Below are 20,301 nucleotides of genomic sequence, written 5' to 3' on the forward strand. Positions count from 1 at the left end.
AAAAAAAATCTGACTCACTTTCGTTGTGTCTTAGAATTGAACCCGTCTTTCTCTTGGCTCAGATTAAGACCGATGTCAATCCCTCACACAAGTGCAGCTGAATAGATGTTATCAAACGGAACGCTTTGCCCCACTGGTTTTTGCTAAATTTTGTGTTTGGCGGAAGGGGTCCAGCAGGTGTTTGCCCTATTTATATGGCAGAGCTTTGTCTGCTTTATTCCAGCTTTCATGAAGTGCAGACGGCTGAAAGAGCACAGGCACGGATATCAAAGGGGAAGAGCGAAGCTTCCTCCCCCAGGGTCTATGCTGGGAGGAGAATTAGTCACAGGCCCTCCCATCCACGGCTTTATTCTGCTCTATCAGGCGACCAAAGGGTTTTTGCCTCTGCTTTCAGAGCTGTGAGAAAGCCGTCAATTGTGTGTCTGTTTGGGGCTGGTCCCCCAGACTTTGTGTCCCTTATTGCACCTCGCAGGAGGCGTGTCCTCAGCTTTGTTTTTATTAGGGTGCCGGTTGGAGCTGCCTCTCCCTGCCCGGTTGGGAGTGAGGTGTTGGGAACATGAGCCATCGATCTATCTCCTTGTAGGTGTTTGGTGTGTGTGGGCAAATGTGAACCAATGTTGTTTTTTTTACCTAGTGTTTTGGCACCTGAGAGGGACTAATATCAAGCTTTTTGTGGAACAATCAGAATTCTTATTTCTTGAGTTTTTCAAATTCTTCCGAGACCCACCATTGCAGTCATTGGCCAGAGCCACCTGAGAGGAATTCCCCAGTGGCCTTTTAGTAGGAATGTGTCACCGGAAGGGCATATACAGTATGATCTCCTCCCCAATTGAAATTCAAATGAGGGGTGGAGTATCAATAGTAAATTGGAGTGAAGCCTCTAGCCCTTAATTTGGCTGCTCCAAATTACTATCATGAGAATATGCTCAGTAGGCCAATTTGTCCATACCCAGCTCCAGGCCATTTTTTTTATTTATTGGTTTTTGGTTGGATTTAGTCTTATAGCCCACATTAAGTAATACAGTTGCGAAGTACAAAATATCATGTCATTTTTATCCTTCCCGACATTCATTGCATTAATCTCAATTGTTAAATAAACAGATTGAGTTCTCCCTGTGATCGTAATCTTATTCCCTGACCACATTCACAATTTCGAGACTTTCTTTGCACATTTTATCTGCATACATTTTTTTTCTTCTGACGTCTCTCGCCACTGACTTGGGTTTAAACATCACAGTCCCAGGTTAGTGCAGTGATGTACAAGGACAGTCTGAGGCAAAAGGCAGATGTCTCACAAGATTATACCGCATGGAATTGTTTAGAAGTATGAGGAAAGCATCAAAGTTAAAAGTAAGTTAACAATGCTTGTATTTAAAGGGGACTTGAGGTTCTCTAGACATTTAGATTCCCTGGAAGTTTGGAGCTGAATTCTACCGCTTTTAAATATCCCAGGGCTGAGAGTTAATGATCGGTTGTTCTACTTGATGTGGAGGTTACAGGGACTGTGGATCATCAGCATCCCTGAAGAGATGAGCAGCCGTCTGTGACTCTTATTTACCTTGCTTTTTAAAGGGAGCTACTACAAGGACTTCTTTTCTTTGCCTGGTCTTTAAAATTATATTTGAAAGTAAATTGTTGAAAGTAGACAAATACATTTTAATAAACATTTAGCTGAACATCACTAACTGGTGTTTTATTTTTTTCAGTTTTTTTCAGGTTATCATCCGATTTTATAGAACAGTCATATTGGGCTTCTCACCTCACCAATATACACCCACGTACTAGTGATGCATAACAGAATACCTCAAACCACTTTTACATCCGGTCTGATGGTTCTGCGCTTGCAGGGGACAGGCCCAACTAGCAGACCGAAACATGAACATCTCCGCTTTGAATCGGACCTGTTGCTCTGTCTTAACTAAACTAATGAGGAAGAACTTGGCAATGCATGACGTGGAAGTGTAGGTTAAAATTTGCATGTTGTGGCTGTAAAACAAACGGAAGCAGGGGGTAAGAAAATATGGAGAGTGAGTACACAAGCTTTACTTGTCGCCCTCTTCCAACAAGAGCCTTCCGACTAGGTTATGCATGCTACCTTTCATCCCCTTTCTCTCCCTGGCTTGCTTCTTTGTTTACTACACTTTACATTTTATTAATTTAGTAGCTGCTCTTATCCAGAGCGACTTACAGGAGCAACTAGGGCCTTGCTCAAGAGCACACAGACAGATTTTTTCACCTAGTCGGCTTGGAGAGTCGAACCAGCTACCTTTTGGTTACTGGCCCAATGTTCTTAACCGCTAGGCTACCTGCCACCCCTGTCCTAGTCGAAGCAGCTACCTTTTGGTTACTGGCCCAATGTTCTTAACCGCTAGGCCTACCTGCCACCCCTGTCCTAGTCGAAGCAGCTACCTTTCGTTACTGGCCCAATGTTCTTAACCGCTAGGCTACCTGCCACCCGTTCCTAGTCGAAGCAGCTACCTTTGGTTACTGGCCCAATGTTCTTAACCGCTAGGTACCTGCCACCCCTGTCCTAGTCGAAGCAGCTACCTTTTGGTTACTGGCCCAAATGTTTCTTAACCGCTAGGCTACCTGCCACCCCTGTCCTAGTCGAAGCAGCTACCTTTTGGTTACTGGCCCAATGTTCTTAACCGCTAGGCTACCTGTCACCCCTGTCCTAGTCGAAGCAGCTACCTTTTGGTTACTGGCCCAATGTTCTTAACCGCTAGGCTACCTGCCACCCCTGTCCTAGTCGAAGCAGGTGGCTCCCTTTCCTGCAAGCGAGCCCATAGGTCCTTTTGGTTTTGCAGCACACTGCTCTCCCCGGCCTGCCTGTGGGCATGGAGCGAGTTTGTGCGTCTCTAGCGCATGGCTGGCTGCATGGGGGAGTGAGAGGCTTGTGTGTGTGTGGGAGGCTTGTTTAGATTGGGATTTTGATTGCTTCTGTGCGAGCGTGTTCATCCCCTTTTCATGCTCGCAGTTCCCCTGGAAACATGCACAGGCTCAGTTGCTGTACCAGGTGGTCAAGATGCTGCTCCCCCAACACACACCCCGCTTTTCTGCCCATCCTCATTCCCTCTCCTGTTTTGGCTCTGTTTACATCTTGCGGTGTGGTTCACGCGGAGGGAGGAGTGTGTGTGTGATGTCATCGAGCTACTCGCGTTTGTCATGTTCCGCCCCCTTAGCACTCTCCAACCAACCAACACCTATAGCAACTTGCCTGAGAACATGCTGAGAAATGCTGCCTGAATGAACTGTAGCACATAGTCCATCAGTGTCAGCGTTGAAGTAAGAGATGGCTAGATTGAAAGATTCAGGTATCAGAGGGCAACATGATTAACTAAACTAGAGGCTGCTACTATATTGCAAATTATCGACACTTGTCGCCATCACCAAAAGTCTAGGCTATATGCCAAGTGAAATTGCCGCTAACTGAATCTGATCACAATATTAATAGTATATGGGACGTCAACAAGTTGGCTGTGCTATACAGGTTGGAGTTAAGACTGTAGTGTGGACTCCTAGACAGCAGCTGCTCTACAAACAGGGCCGAAGGGACTTAAACTGCAGCCCCGTATTCTGCTATAAATAAAGATTATGAAATGACACACCCCCACCCCTCCGGCACGAGAAGTGACACTAAAGACTTCCAGAGGAACTCTGAGATATTAATCATCTCACCAGCCCTGCGGGGTTGGTTGGCTCGGGATGCTTTATGGACTGTGGCTAGTTGGGTTAAGGCCTCGCTACGGTGGCATGCTAAGGTGGGCATCTAAGGCCTATGTGTTTTCTGACATGCATGTATGAGATGTCTTTGGCCTCAACTTGCCCAGGTCTAATGGTCAGTAGTACTGACAGTCATAAACAACAATACTTGTGCTATATAAATAGAAGTTTGCTGTTAAACTTAAAGGCATTTTGCGGTTGATGAGCGGAGTCCCACCTTGGTGTTGGAGGACATTGAGTCTGTCTGCCTCCTGTTTGATCTGCTTTATCTATAATTACTGTTACACACTCATCCTGTGGACCAGATGTAATTACAAATGGAGGGTCCTGGAGACAGAATAATATTCAATTTCTGTCCAATTCCAGTTGAGCAGATCTTTAATTGAATCAATCCAAGGACACACTTCCTGGTGCTGTAAGTGGCTCGTTTTATATTCTGATATAAAACATCCCACTCCCCACTGTAGAGACTGCACTGATTAGGTCCACCGTCATCATGTACACTTGTAGACGAGGGCACCATATGGCACCCTATTCCCTATCTAGTGCCCTATGGACCCTGGTCAAAAGTAGTGTAATAAACAGGCAATATGGTTCCATTTGAGGTGCCTAGGCCTAGTCAACTGAGAGCTCCATTGGATGTTGTTGACCTCACTATGAGTCATGTTTAACATGCTGTCTGGGTAGCTTTGGAATTATTGCCTTCAGGTAACTCCTATAGCTAGAGATGGCCTCGTTCACTGTGCCTTACCTCAACATTAGGAGAGATTGAAACATTTTAGAGGGAAGTAAAATAAGTACCCTACTAAGTGTGTTTGTGTGTTATGTCAGGAGATGAGTCCCATCGGGCCCTCTCAAAGATTACATGACTGAGTGGGTGACATCACAGCTGATGTCAGGCAGCCTAGCAACAGCTACTGCTAAGGATACCGGTGTGCCCTGATAGGACTTCCTATCAGGGCATTTAACTAGGCAAGTATTTAACTAGGCAAGTCAGTTAAGAACAAATTGTTATTTACAATGATGGCCTAGAGTTGGGTTAACTGCCTTGTTCAGGGGCAGAACGACAGATTTTTACCTTGTCAGCTCAGGGATTCGATCTTGCAACCTTAACGGTTACTGGCCCAACGCTCTAACCACTAGGCTACCTGCCACCTCTGAAAATAAATCTATTTTCTGCCGAATGTTTTCCACTAATGTATTTTCTGTGAAGGGAAAAGTATAGTTGCACGTCCTTAATCACTAACGATAGTATATGGGAATCAATGGAAATATATGTAAATTAATATTAATGCCATATGTAAATTAATATTAATGCCATTTTTAAATGTAGATGTTTTTTTTGCATTGGATATATTTACCATATCATATGGAGACAAACATAACCTTTATACTTGTATGTAGATATACATATATTTTTTTTGATTGGGGGGGGTACGTTTTAATTTATCAAAATCCTTGTTCTGATCTCCTAACCCACAATATGTAAACAATATGTAAATGTAGTACTTACTGTCTGTCGGTTGCTGTTGGTTTATGTTTAGACAGGCATTGCTTAGCAATATAATCTTTCGATGCTATATCTTGCTTATCTCAGGGATTGACCCAAGATGACACAAGTGTGCAATTTGTTTAAGTTGCAACTTATTCTGTTTAGGTTTATTAGATGATAATTGAACACTTTATTCGCGGGAGCCTCCCCAGTTCATATGTTAGAAGTTCTAGGATAGTGAGAGGGGAACGTATAGTTGGGATTTTATTTTTGTTTTAACTGTTCGAGGTCGCACCGTGCATTTTTGGCATCGGCCAGACGATGTGTTTAATTTATTTTTTCTTTCTTCTATATGTGTATGCCTGTGGGGGGGGGGGCAAGTCACAGAAAAACACAGCCATTTTTCCAGCCAAAGACAGAACTCACAAAAAGCAGAAATAGAGAGAAATTAATCACTAGCCTTTGATCTTCATCAAATGACACTCATAGGACTTCATGTTACACAATACATGTATGTTTTGTTTGGTAAAGTTCATATTTATATCAAAAAATCTCAGTATACATTGGCGCGTTATGTTCAGTAGTTCAAAAAACATTCAGTGATTTTGCAGAGAGCCACATCAATTTACAGAAATACTCATAATAAACGTTGATCAAAGATCAAGTGTTATACATGGAATTTTAGATCCACTTCTCCTTAATGTAACCGCTGTGTCAGATTTCAAAAAAGCTTTACGGAAAAAGCTAACCATGCAATAATCTGAGGTCGGCACTCAGAGCCCAATCAAGACACAAATATATCCGCCATATTGTGCAGTCAACAGAAGTCAGAAATAACAATATAAATATTCACTTACCTTTGATGATCTTCATCAGAATGCACTCCCAGGAATCCCAGTTCCACAATAAATGTTTGATTTGTTCGGTAATGTCCATCATTTATGTCCAAATAGCTACTTTTGTTAGCACGTTTGGTAAACAAATCCAAAGTCACGAAGCGCGTTCACTAAAAGCAGACAATGTCAAAAAGTTCCCTAACAGTCAGTAGAAACATGTCAAAAGATGTATTGAATCAATCTTTAGGATCTTTTTAACATAAATTTTCAATAATGTTCCAACCGGAGAATTCCCTTGTCTTCAGAAGTGCGATGGAACAGAGCTCGCATGGTCAGCGCATGTTCAGGTCATGGTATACCTTACTCAATCCCCTCTCATTCGGCCCCCCTTCACAGTAGAAGCATCATACAAGGTTCTAAAGACTGTTGACATCTAGTGGAAGCCTTAGGAAGTGCAAAATGACCCATATCCCACTGTGTATTCGATAGGCGATGAGTTGAAAACCTACAAACCTAAGATTTCCCACTTCCTGGTTGGATTATCTCAGACGCTTGCCTGCCATATGAGTTCTGTTATACTCAGACATCATTCAAACTGTTTTAGAAACTTCAGAGTGTTTTCCATCCAATAATAATATGTATATATTAGCAACTGGGACTGAGGAGCAGGCAGTTTACTCTGGGCACCTTTTCTTCCAAGCTACTCAATACTGTCCCTGCAGCCATAAGAAGTTAAGCGAGGCAAGGTCCTAGCTCACTTGAAAGCACTCTCGTCTGATATTTTTGCAAGAAACCCATCTGAAAAACAATTCTCATAGCAGACTTAAATGTAGGTGGGTGGGGCAAGTGTATCACTAACTTCTCCGCCAAAACAAGAGGCACAGCGATTCTGGTACGGAAAGGAATTCCCTTTCTACCTAACCCTCTTTATCCGCAATAGTGGTTTTATGTGATCGTAATAGCAGAGATCCACTCTACTTCTGCAAATCTACTAAATAATAAACCCAACATTGATAACCTCTCTTTTTCTCAAAAGAGTCCTTGCCCTGATTCCAGATATCTCCCATACTAATTTGGTCATTGGAGGGGACCTTAACTGTGTGCTAGACCAATATTTGGATAGATCCTCTACCTGGGGTACCCCTACCTTCTATTCAAGCGAATTCTTGAATAACTACATAAAAAGTTCTAACTTATTTGAAAGATGGAGGATCTCTAACCCTACGGGTTGGGAATACTCCTTTTACTCATGTTCACAATGTTTATATTCGAATTGACTACCTTTTTGGTTGATGCGAAATTACACCCCTATACCTGTAATGTGAGGTATCATGATATTATAATCTCACCACAGTCCACTCACCTTCTCCCTGAGATTGGGTGACATCGTACCAAACGAGAGGGGCTGGAGGTTGAATCCTCAGCTCCTCACAGAACCAACATTCTGTGAACATCTTAAAGACCAAATTACATTTTTCCTTGATACCAACGACAACAGAGACTTCCCCAGCATTATTGTGGGAAACACTGAAGGCTAATTTGTGAGGCTGTATCTCCTTTCAGGCTGCCAGGAGTCGGCAAAACAGAAAATAATTGGAAGAACAAATTCACTTACTGGATAGTGAAAATGCTAGCCATCCATCTATGGAGAAACATAAATTACCTCTTTAAAATTTTAATATTATCAGATTCTCTCAGCTAAAATCGCTAAATCTTTTCTCTATGCCAAGCAAAAATATTTTGAGTTTGGTGACAAACCACACAAATTACTCGCCAGACAACTTAGAAAAAATGTGATTGACCGAATGATTCACAAAGTTAAATCTGCATCTGGGGAATTACTCTCTTCCCCCAAAGACATCAATGACAGATTACGTCAGTTTTACGAGACTCTATATACACATCTAAAGCGGATCCTAACCCCTTAATTATGCAAAACTTTTTGGAGGACTAATCTCCCTGCCCTGAACCAGGAAGATTCCAACTTCCTGAATAAGGAAATATCTCTTGGAGAAATTCGAGAAACAATTAAATCTCTAAAGAGTGGCAAGACCCCGRGCCCAGATGGATACCCTGGTGAATTCTATAAAACATTCAGCAACATGCTCTCTCCCTACCGGCACAAAATGTTGGTTCAGGCCAGTGAGGATGGAGCTCTCCCACCTACTTTGGATGAGGCGTTCATTACAGTTATACATAAGAAGGGTAAAGATCTGGAAGAGGTAGGGTCATATAGACCAATATCTCTCCTTAATACAGACCAAAAGATTTTAGCAAAAACTCTGGCTAACAGGMTTAGCACTTTAATGGGCAAATTGGTCCATTCGGACTTGACTGGCTTTATCCCTAACAGAAACTTATTCTTCAATCTCAGGCGCCTCTTCAACATGATGTATTCTCAGAGGTTACCTAACATGGACCTTGCCGTTGTATCTCTTGATGCCGAAAAGGCCTTTGACCAAGTTGAGTGGTCCTATCTATTCAAGGTCCTACAGAAATGTAATATTGGAGATGGGTTCATAAATTGGATCCAGCTTTTATATAGGAACCCCTGTGCGAGAATACTCACTAACCAATCATTGTCGCCCCAATTTAACCTTTCTAGAGGGACAAGGCAGGGTTGTGCGCTGTCGCCTATGCTCTTTGCTCTAATTATTGAACCTCTCGCTCTGGCGATCAGATCTCATGCAGCAATACACGGCTATAATACTAAAGATACTCTAAATAAGATTTTCATATACGCAGATGACATTCTCCTCTATGTAATAGAACCCCAAGCTAGTATCCCAGCTAATCACTTGATGTGATTAATTTGTTTGGTACCTTTCTTGGCATATAGAATAAATTGGATCAAGAGCGAATTAATGCGCATACGGTTGCAAAACACCTCATGGCTAGAACATCTTCCAGTTAAGTTATCTTCAGAAAAATTTACCTACCTAGGAATTGTAGTTACCAAACAATACTCCTCACTATTTAAAGAGAATTTCCCCTCTGATGCAAAACTCAAGGCAAACAACATTTTTGAGAACTCTCCCAATTTCTCTGCTCGCAAGAATTATTGCCATTTAAAATGGTCTTTCTCCCACAACTGCTCTACCTATACCAGAACATCCCAGTATTCATACCTAAGTCCTTTCATAAACAACTGGACTCAATTATCAATCCATTCATCTGGGATTATAAAACACACAGGATAGGTAAAAAACACCTCTCTAAATCCAAGATGGAAGGAGGATTGTCTCTCCCAAATTTTATATTTTACTATTGGGCTGCTAACCTCCGTGCTGTTAGGTTTTTGCCGGATGACGCACTTCCGTCATCCAGCTGGCTTAGTATGGAGCGTGAGGATTGTCACCCCTTCTCTATTGGTGCTGTGATTTGTCGCCTGTCAATCTGGAGATGTCACTTTATAGTAACAATCCTATTATACATAGCACAGTCCGAATCTGGAAGCGATTTAAAGTCCACTTTGATCTTAGACCAATATCATTCATGCTCCCAGTTGCGAGGAATCCCTCCTTTTCCCCCTCTAACCTTGATAACACCTTTGAGCAATGGGGAGAGTTGGGGATAAATACCATAGGGGATCTATATATAGAAGGGACCTTTGCCTCCTGTGAGTTGCTGAGGGAAACTTATAATCTTCCCAGAAGTAACTTTTTCAGATACCTACAAATTAGAGACTGTTAGAAAACACCTCCAGACATTTGGGAATGCTAAACCTTCCATGTTTGACGGATGCATAAAAATATGCCCCACCTCAGACAAACTTATATCTCTTCTATATGATGCTTTTCAATCTGTTAGCATACCTTTTACAGATGCCATTTAAGGCAAAATGGGAGCAAGAACTAGGGACTGACATTTCTGTGGCAGACTGGGAAGATGGCTTGGAGTATATCCACACCTGCTCCATTAACTCCAGACATCGTCTCATACAATTCAAGGTATTACACTATTCCAAAACTAAACTGCATAGGAATTTTCGGGGGGCAGCTACCCTCTTTCTTTCTACCTATCCTTGTTCTGTATGTCTTGTTTTGTATTATTTGTTTTGTACCTAGAACTCTGGGTCTTGTTTCTGTCTGCTTTTTTATGTTTAGATAAGAATTACATACTTGTCTTTTACACCTATACACCATTATTGTGTGTTCAATAAAAGATGAACGAGAAACCTAAGCCTTTTACCTTATCATAAGTAGACATAATTGCAAATGATTAAATCCTTCCAATAAAAAATATATATAACATTTTAGTTACAAATTTAACTTTAAATGAGTTGACTCTTCACATGGGATGATTTCACTGAACAACAAATGAAAGGGAATATTCAATGATCCATCGCATCTCCCAAAAACGTCTGTAAAATGATATTCTAGAGACTAGAGTATTGGTTGTCTTCCTCTCAGGCTTCCATGTCTTCTCCCTGGACCTCCTCAATGTCCACCTCTTGAACATCAGACTGAGGCCTCATCTTCACTGTCACTTTTCAACCTTGTTGAGGATGGCTCATTGTCAGGCTCAAAAAGCCTCATATTTGCACGGCTGGCCACCAATTTTTCAACCCTTGTGTTGGTCAGCCTGTTGTGCTTTGGTGTGTGTGTTCCCAGACAAGGACCAGTTGAGCTCTGAGGTGGCTGATGTTGGTGGGATTTGGAAGATGATGGAGGCAACAGGGAATAGAGCCTCAGCTCCACAAAGTCCCTTCCACCGGGTGGCTGATGAGATATGTTGGCACGACTGCCATATTGCATCTTCATCCCAAAGCCCTTGCTTGGAAGTGTACTTCGCCAGACTGCCAAGAACCTTGCCCTCATCCAGGCCAAGGTGGCGATACATGCTAGTGATGACACCATAGGCCTTGTTGATCTCTGCACCAGACAGAATGCTCTTGCCAGCATACTTTGGGTGCAACATGTACGCGGGCGTGTATGAGCTTCAGACAGAAGTCTTCATGTTTTTTTTAATGTATTTCAGAACTGCGGTTTCGTCTGCTTGGAGCAACAGTGAAGTGGTCAGGGCAGTATGGATTTCTTCTCTTACATCTGCAAGCAGAGTCTAAACATCAGACAGGATGGCATTGTCTCCCTCAACCCGTGCAATGGCTACTGCTATAGGTTTCAGGCTGCTTACCACTCTCTCCCAAAATACATCATCCAGGAGGATCCTCTTGATGGGGCTGTCCATATCGGCAGACTGTGATATTGCAATTTCTTGGAGCGATTCCTTCCACTCCAGGAGACTGTCAAGCATGATGACAACACCACCCCAACGGGTGTTGCTGGGCAACTTCAATGTGGTGCTCTTATTCTTCTCACTTTGCTTGGTGAGGTAGATTGCTGCTGTAACTTGATGACCCTTCACATACCTAACCATTTCCTTGGCTCTCTTGTAGAGTGTATCCATAGTTTTCAGTGCCATGGTGTCCTTAAGGAGCAGATTCAATGCATGAGCAGCACAGCCAATGGGTGTGATGTGAGGGTAGGACTCTTCCACTTTTGACCAAGAGGCCTTCATGTTCGCAGCATTGTCTGTCACCAGTGCAAATACCTTCTGTGGTCCAAGGTCATGGACTGCCTTCTGCTCATCCTCAATGTAGAGACCGGTGTGTCTGTTGTCAATTGTGTCTGTGCTCTTGTAGAATAACGGTTGAGGGGTGAAGATGATGTAGTTAATTATTCCTTGCTCACGAACATTCGACCACCCATCAGATGATTTCAACAGACTACTTTCTCTATGATTTGCTTGACCTTCACTTGAACTCTGCATCCAGCAAATGAGTAGATAAAGCATGTCTGGTTGGAGGGGTGTATGCTGGGCAAGAACATTCAGAAATGTTTCCAATACACATTGCCTGTGAGCATCAGCGGTGAACCAGTTGCATACACAGTTCGAGCAAGACATTCATCAGCATTTCTCTGACTGCGTTCCTCCATTGAGTCAAAGAAACTTTGGATTCCAGGAGGACCATGAGCTGTTGCTATCTATAAGGTGTCTGATTCATCATTTTCACCTCGAATAGAAGTAGAGGGACTTTTGTCAGAGGTTGTGAGTGCTGGGGGAACTTTATGCACTTGGCCAGATTATGCATCTTTGCATTCTTCACACGTGATTTGTCACAGTATTTGCAAATGTACACAGCTTTTCCTTCTACATTAACTGCAGTGAAATGTCTCCACACACCCGACAGTGCCCGTGGCATTTTCCTGTAAAGATTAGATTTTTGATGTAATTATTTTTATAAAAATACAATTCCATGCACATATAAATTGTTAAGCAGTTAGATTAAACAACTCCTTTTTAAGAGAAATGTTTCAAAATGAAACATGTATGGAAACAGGTAAATTAACACACCTCAGTTAGCAGGCTCAAGCAAGCTAAAACCCACATGGTAGCAAAAACTAACTAGCAGAAATGGTTAACAAGTTAGAAATGATTTAAACACACTTTGCTGTAGGCTACCATTTACTAGTTAACAGAAAATCATGTATGTTGTATAAAATATATTCACCCCACCCAGTATTGTATTCAAACATTACCATAAAGAATGTAGTCCTTGGCTCAGGCAGTGTAGTAGTGTGGGCTCAATAGCATCTCATTAGTGTGCAAGATCTTGAGAATCAGCTGTACATGTGATGGAAGAATGCACTGTGCATGTAGAGGGTTGCAATTCCATTGAATTGGGGATAGTTTAACCAAAATATGTCACAAGACAATAATTGCCTTGTGTATCTCACAAAAAAGGTTCACTGTTAGCTTAACTCTCTTGATGAATTTTAAGCAACATTCCCCAAATTCCTGGGCTTCACTTCACATGGGAAAAATCCAGAAATTTACCGTAAAGTTTCCGACCCTGCGCTCCCCCCCGAGGTGTGACTAATCAGCTTAGCATTCACCTAAAACAGGAAAAGGCTTGACTGACTTGTGGTTTTGGCGGCACCGTCTGTTACTCAGCTCTGAGGTGGACAGTTTCAAATTGAGAACGTCTAACCTTCTGACTGAGCCGTCTCCAGCCGCTTTAGGCACCAAATCTGTAAAGCATAGGGAAACGAAATGACTGCTGACTCAACTGGAATGAGTCAGCAGCCAGGCGAAAGTGAGATTGGACTACCGTTATTGTCAAGGGGACTAAACTCTGTCCTTGTTTTAAGTAGTTTCAGTATGGGATGACTGAAGTGTAGAGCTAGGACTGAACATTGTGGTTTGGATGGAGCCTTTGAATTATGAATCTGTTATTCACTCATCACTTTGACCTGTAAAAAAATAATACATTCATTCTCTTATTCGGTTGAAGTATTTCAGAAAACATTTTGGCCGTATTTCATGTGTTTATTGTATTTTCCCTCCATAGGAAGGAGCATTTGGAGGGTTTAGTACAGTCAGTGAACACCGACGAAAACAGAGTCCGTCAAGGACGTTGGCAGGTGAGATTATTTTATTTATGTACACTACATGACCAAAAGTTTGGGGACACCTGCTCGTCCATCTCATTCCAAAATAATGGGCATTAATATGGAGTTGGTTTCCCATTTGCTGCTATAACAGCCTCCACTCTTTTGGGAAGGCTTTCCACTAGATGTTGGAACATTGCTGCAGGGACTTGCTTTCATTCAGCCACGAGCATTAGTGAAGGGCACTGTTGGGTGATTAGGCCTGGTTTGTCGAGATCGGTGTGGAAGAACTTGACTGGCCTGCAAAGAGCCATGACCTCAACCCCATCGAACGTCTTAGGGATTAATTGGAACTCCGAATGCGAGCCAGGCCTAATCGCCCAACATCCGTACCCCACCTCAGTAATGCTCTTGTGGCTGAATGGAAGCAAGTCCCTGCAGCAATGTTCCAACATCTAGTGGAAGATGTTCACATAGTTTTGTGTGTGTACACTCGCAATCAATATCTTGTTCTCTCTCAAAAATATTAGAAGTAGTGTTTTGTAGTTCAGCCCCACTTATTTGAAACCCATTCTGTTTCTGTTTTATACCAGTTACTCCCACGCAGGAGAAGAAGCCCAGAGGCCGACCCCCACGGGCCCTGACTGCACAGAAAGGGGCCGCAGGCGCTGGGCCTTCGCCTGCCTTGGGGAAACCTGAGGGCCAGGAACGGCTTGCGGAGAAGGCCAAGCGGCTGCCCGGGAGGCCGCCTGGCTCCGTAGAGAAAAGGAGAGGCCGTCCTCCAGCCTCTGTCACACAGAGGAGTTGGGAGGCCCGCAGCCATGCAGCCAACAACAATGACAGCAGGCAGGTGGGGCAGGAGCACGCCTCCACAGCTGCACACCGCAAGGACAGGGCCGAGGACGGGAAGGAGAAGAAGGCCACCAAGAGAACGCCCCTGGGCTCCGTGCAGCAGCAGCACGACACAGAGGCCAAGCCTCCCAAAGCGAGCCGCGTGTCCAAGGTGACCAAACTGAAGCGGCTGCGCGAGGTCAAACTGAGCCCGCTCAAGTCGCGGCTCAAGGCCATCGCCAGGAAATGTGTACCGGTGCCCGGCGTGCCTCGGCGCAGACGAGGACGGCCTCCCTCTGCCGAGCGCCTCAAAGCCGAGGCTGCCTCCGCTGCTGCCCAGGCCTCTGGTTCAGATGAAACCAAACAAAAGGCCTTCAGGGTCCGCCGGGACAGATATAGGGACCCCCACACTCCTCAACAGCAGTCTAAGCTCAGGGCGTCCCACGTTGCTGAGGAGGACGACAGCCCCGACGTCCACAGCTCCTCCCCGCCCTCCAGCCCGCTCGCCGAATCCTCTCCTTCCAAGCTGGGCAGGCCGCTGAACCTGAGGACCAGCCCTCGCCACGTCAAGCCCGTGCGGATCGTTCCCCCCTCCAAACGCACTGACGCCGCAATCGCCAAGCAGCTGCTGCAGCGTGCCAAGAAAGGTGCGCAGAAAAAGAAACTGTTAGAGAAGGAGGCGGTGGCCATAGGAAGCCAGGGGGGGGCAGGCATGGAGGCAGGCATCCGGAAGAGGAGGAGAACGCAGCTGAAGAACATCAGGCAGTTCATCATGCCCGTGGTGAGCACCGTCTCACTGCGCATCATCAAAACCCCAAAGCGTTTCATCGAGGACGAGGGCAGCTTCGGGGCCCCTCACCCCCACATGAAGATAGCACGGTTTGATGCTGTCCCGCCCCCTGTCGCTGCCCCCCAGCCCGCCTCGGCCTCCTCCCCCATGCGGGCGTCTACAGCTGCAGTTACTACCGCCGCTGCTACAGCCGTGACCGCAGCTCCGGTCGACACCATCCCTCCCCCCGCCGCCATCGCAGCCAGCAGTGCTACGGCCGTGGCGGCCGGTCTGCTCAACAACCGCTGCAACAACAGCACCAGCAACGGGCGCTTCAGCAGCAGCGCCGCCTCGTGTGGCTCCAGCGCCATGTCCCAGCACTCCTCCCAGCTCTCGTCGGGAGAGTCGTCCCGCTCCAGCAGCCCCAGCCTGGACGACTCGTCGTGCGACTCCCAGGCTTCGGAGGGCACTCAGGCCTTGTCCGAGCGAGACCACTCCCCGTCCTCCCAGGGAGAGAGGGAGGGGGACTTGCTGCACACCTCCAGGCCGCTGTCGGAGCCCGAGCCGGAGCAGCGGGTGCTGATTGAGAGGGGCCGGCGGGGCCGCAGAGGCCAGGGTGTGGGCAGGGGCAGCCTTGGGGCAAGGGGAAGAGGCAGCCTGGCCACCGGAGGGAAGAAGGCCATCATCAGTCCAGCCACAGGAGTGTTGATGTCCAATTCTCAACAGGCTGCCTCCTCGTCCCCTCCCCCTCTCCTTAGCCCCCCACAGCAGGCCCAGTCAGGCTCCATTACGGCGGAACATCACCCCCACTCCCCTTGGATCCTGCCCCACCCGTTTCTCCAAGGCCCGTCATTGGTGCTCTCCAGCCTGCAGGACAAGCGAAGGTCCATCTTGAGAGAGCCCACCTTCCGCTGGACATCACGGTCTCGCACCGAGCAGCAGTACTTCTCCTCCGCTAAGTACGCCAAGGAGGGTCTTATCCGCAAGCCCATCTTCGACAATTTCCGCCCTCCCCCTCTCACGGCCCAAGACGTAGGTCTAATGCCCCATGGTGCCGGGGGGGTTGCTCCAGTGGGTTACCCCGCGCCAGGCAGTGGCGGTGGGTCCGGGGCCGGCACCCGCCTGTACTCCCCACTGCACCACCACCACCACCAGCAGCACCCCTCGTCCTGCTTCGAGTCACCGCTCCAAAAGCGCAGCCCACTGCTGCGCGCCCCACGCTTTACTCCCAGCGAGGCGCACTCGCGCATCTTTGAGTCGGTCACCTTGCAGTCGTCATCGGGGAGCAGCCCGGGATCGCTGTCCCCCCTCCAGTCCTCCCCCAAGTCGGGCCGGTCGGTGAGACGCAGGAGGAGGAAGACCCTGGGACCCCTGCGTGGGCAGCCCCGGTCTCCATCACACTCCATGACCACACGGAGCAACCAGCCAGGGGCCCCGCCAGGAAAGGCCCCCTCTGAACTGTGTCTGCTGACAGGCTCTGTCTCCACTGGTGCCAGCAGCACCTGTAGCTCCTCCAGCTCTCTGCCCACTAGTGCCTTAACACCTGCCCCTTTCAGTACCTTCTCACCGGGCCCCCTGGGCCTCTCCTCACATGGGCCTTCCTCCTCCGATGTACACAGAGCAGCCGGGAGCCTTGGTGGCGGTACGGGCGGCAACTCTGGCTCTTCCTCCTCTTCCCAACTCTTCCCCCTCTTCACTTCCAGCCCCCAGGAGACGGGCCGCGGTGCCGGGAAAGGGGGGAGAGAGAGGAGCACCTCGGCTTCCCGGGACTCGGCTCCTGTCAAGGAGATGGAAAGGGAGACTGAGAAAAGCAGAGAGCGTGAGAAAGAGAACAAAAGGGAAGGTAGAAAAGATTGGGAGAGGAGAGGGAAGGCGTCCACTCCAGACGCCTCTCCTAATACGACCCCCAGCCTGTTTGCCGTGGAGGGGAGGGACGGGGAGGAGTCTCTGACCTCCATCGCTCCTAAAAAGACACCTGGGAGGAAGAAGTCTGTGTCCGTAGACTCGGGTACAGAGACGGCACCTGTAGACAGGGCTGCAGTCCACTCCTCTATTCCCCTTATCTTGACCAAGGGCCGTGCCTCCAAAAAGACCCGGCCCTTGGAGAGGGGGCCAGAGGTTGAGCCTGGGGAGAAGGAGAAAACAAGTGCCCCTGCCCAGCTGACAGGCCTTCCCCTGGGGCAGATCGGCAGCAAGAAGCCCCTGGCTGCCCCGTCACTGGGTTCCATGCTGGCGCACGCCGAGAAGCTGCCTGTGGCCGACAAGCGGGTGGCCGGCCTGCTGAAGAAGGCCAAAGCGCAGTTGTTCAAGATCGAGAAGAGCAAGTCGCTAAAGTCTCCAGACCATCCTAAAGTTCAGGTTAGTTCCCCTCTTTCTCCCCCTGCTCCTCTCCCCTTCACTGACTAAGCTATTTCTGTTGGTTTATTTTGTCTCATCGCTGTCTCAACATAACCACGATAAAATCATTTTGACATGATTCTGAGAATCTTTGCTGCCATAAATAGCATTGCGAGTGTTTTTTGAACACAGACTGAAACTTGATAGCTGGAATCTCCCTGAAAGGGGGTTATACAAGGGGAATTCTGCCAAGCCACTTTGTACATAATGCAGACAGCCGTGCACAAATTCTGTTGAAGTACTCTCCTTCAGAAAACAAAGATGTGTATCTGTCGAGGGAAGAGGGCCTAGAGAAAGACGGTTTACAGATTAGAGCTGTCACGATACCAGTATGGTGATGCTGGATTTTTCCACCACATTTAAATCACATTTAAGCAGACAGAACTCTACAGTCCTTTAATAACCTGCTGTATGTAAAATATTGTATGATGGGCTATAGCTTGGGAAATTAACAAATGTCACTGGGTGATAACAGAAGGCTGTATGTTGTGCATCAACTAAGTCTGCTTCATATTTTGTTTCCTTTCCCACGATACGACCCTATTAGAGTTGCCCCTTCAGAGACTGATTTATAAGAGTTAATATAGATGTAAAAAAATGTACTTGAAATACAGTCCCAGAATTTGGGCACTTCATCTCGATCAAGTTAAGTTATACTGTATTGATATCGTTGGCTTTGCTCTGCCAGAGCCAAGAGAGCGACTCTTCGGAGACGTCGGTGCGAGGGCCGCGCATCAAGCACGTGTGTCGGCGCGCCGCTGTGGCCCTGGGCCGCAACCGGGCCGTGTTCCCCGACGACATGCCCACCCTCAGTGCCTTGCCGTGGGAGGAGAGAGAAAAGATCCTGTCTTCCATGGGGAATGATGGTAAGATCCGCGTTAAACGGGCACGTCCCCTTTTTGAATATTTGTAATGAAGTATGACCCACTCGCATACTCAAATGCTCCCCGGACACATCAACGAAGTCATGGCGTTTGAGGGTCAGGGCCGTATCTTATTCTGTTTCAAATGTTCCTGGCCTGGCACCCCATTGCAAGAGTGATTACCTATTTCCATTTGGGACCTTTTTTGATTCGTCACCATATAATGCCCCCCCACCCCAGACAAATCTTCAGTGGCGGGCTCGGAAGAAGCGGAGCCCCAGTCCCCTCCCATCAAGCCTGTGATGAGGCACACCAAGACTATCCAGGAGGGAGGGGCGGTGCCCAGGAAGGGGCGGCGGTCGCGGCGCTGCAGGCAGTGTCCCGGCTGCCAGGTCCCCGACGACTGCGGAGTCTGCACCAACTGCCTGGACAAGCCCAAGTTCGGAGGCCGCAATATCAAGAAGCAGTGTTGCAAGTAAGTATGAGAATCCCGTTATGTTGGGCGATTTCACAGTCGCACTCATTTAACGCCACAATGTTTGAATATGTGACTGACTGTATGCGTGTACGTCACAGGGTCCGAAAGTGTCAGAACTTGCAGTGGATGCCTTCCAAGATTTTTCTCAAGAAGCAAGTGAAAGGTCTGTGTCTGCATAAAGCCACAATGTCTTTGTCATTCACAGTTCTCAGTGTAATTGATGGGAATCTCAAATTTTTGTATTTTTAGGCAAAAAATACAAGAAGAAGAACAAACTGTCTGAAAAAAAGGAGGCATTACACCCCGTCAAGGGCCCAACAAGCACTGAGCCCAGTCTCAAACAGTTCCCGCCCCCTTTGAAGGAGGAGCCCCCTCGCAAAAAGAGTGTAACCCCTCCCCCGAAGCCAGGTGAGGAGAAGCAAAAACAGTCACCGCCACAGTTGCAGTCCCCTCCAGCCGACAACCCTACCCCCCCAAACGACCAGGCCCCCAGCTGCACCACCGCCCCTGGGCAAGACCAGAAACATCTTGCAACGGCACCCGCGGGCGCTGCTAGTAGGAAGGAACGTAAGCCTCAGCAGCCCACCCCTCCCTCCTCCCCTTTCTCTTCCTCATCGTCCTCCTCGCTCCAGAGCTCCCCATCCCCACCAACACCCCAGCTCCCGCAGCAGAGGCCCCAGCCCACCCAGGGGCCTGCAAGAAAGGAGGGAGGAGGGGCTCCCAAGTCTCCACCCACAGAAGCCAAGAGGAAGCCCCAGCAGCAGTGCTTGGCCACACCCATCACAGACACAGGTAGGAGGAGCCATGTTGTAAAGGTTAGAATTACCCCTTTGTGAAATAGCTAGAAAATAGCTGTTTTCCATTGTATTTTCCCTTGCACACTAGTATATCCTGCTGTAAACACTATGAAATAATATAATGACATTTCTGTTGAAAAACACTGATTTGCTCTAAATGGCATAGTAGCTATTGTTGGTACTCTTATAACCTGTGTCCCCTCAGCACCCGAAGGGAAGCAAATGAAGAAACAGACTCCTCGCTCTGTCCCGCCACAACCTAAACCCACCAAACCAAAAGAAAAGGTATGTTCTGCAGTTCCCTTTTTTGTAAGGCGATGCCAAAGGCAAATGTCTATCTTTGGATGGACAATAAAATGATATACAATTTATATTCCATAAGTCCCATGCATTCTCCCTTGGCCTTCATCCCTGACCCCTCTGTCATCCACATCCCTCTCCCTAGCAGCAGAAGCCGTTGGCCACCAAACTTGAGACCAGTACTTTAAACTTGCTGAGCACTCCCTCGACTGGGGTCACCGCCAAGCAGAAAGTGCCCAGCGACGGAGTGCACAGAATCAGAGTAGATTTTAAGAAGGACCATGATGTGGAGAACGTGTGGGCCACGGGCGGCCTCAGCCTCCTCACCTCCGTGCCAATCACTCCACGGGTCGTCTGCTTCCTCTGTGCCAGCAGTGGCAACGTCGAGGTGAGTCACGAGAGCCTCTTTCTCTCTACTCCT

At 47.1% G+C, this 20,301-nt stretch overlaps 1 protein-coding gene across 6 annotated transcripts in view; it reads left to right on the forward strand.

The window, feature by feature from the left end:
• Positions 1-20,301, forward strand: part of LOC111960556 (histone-lysine N-methyltransferase 2A) — a 49,168-nt gene that overhangs the window by 2,671 nt on the left and 26,196 nt on the right. For 3 of the 6 annotated variants that reach the window (XR_002876861.2, XM_023982599.2, XM_023982601.2), the window contains exons 2-9: positions 13,406-13,478; positions 14,039-17,403; positions 18,131-18,308; positions 18,546-18,780; positions 18,882-18,946; positions 19,033-19,575; positions 19,786-19,865; positions 20,026-20,268. Coding sequence is in view for 5 of the 6 variants with exons in the window: in XM_023982599.2 (XP_023838367.1) it covers positions 13,406-13,478; positions 14,039-17,403; positions 18,131-18,308; positions 18,546-18,780; positions 18,882-18,946; positions 19,033-19,575; positions 19,786-19,865; positions 20,026-20,268 (4,782 nt within the window). In the remaining variant the exon portion in view is untranslated. The remainder of the gene's footprint in view (positions 1-13,405; positions 13,479-14,038; positions 17,404-18,130; positions 18,309-18,545; positions 18,781-18,881; positions 18,947-19,032; positions 19,576-19,785; positions 19,866-20,025; positions 20,269-20,301) is intronic. The other 3 variants (XM_070438232.1, XM_070438235.1, XM_023982602.2) reach the window with 2 other exon arrangements.

This window comes from Salvelinus sp. IW2-2015, linkage group LG4p, assembly GCF_002910315.2.
Source record: "Salvelinus sp. IW2-2015 linkage group LG4p, ASM291031v2, whole genome shotgun sequence".
In the NCBI taxonomy this organism is placed as follows: Eukaryota; Metazoa; Chordata; class Actinopteri; order Salmoniformes; family Salmonidae; genus Salvelinus; species Salvelinus sp. IW2-2015.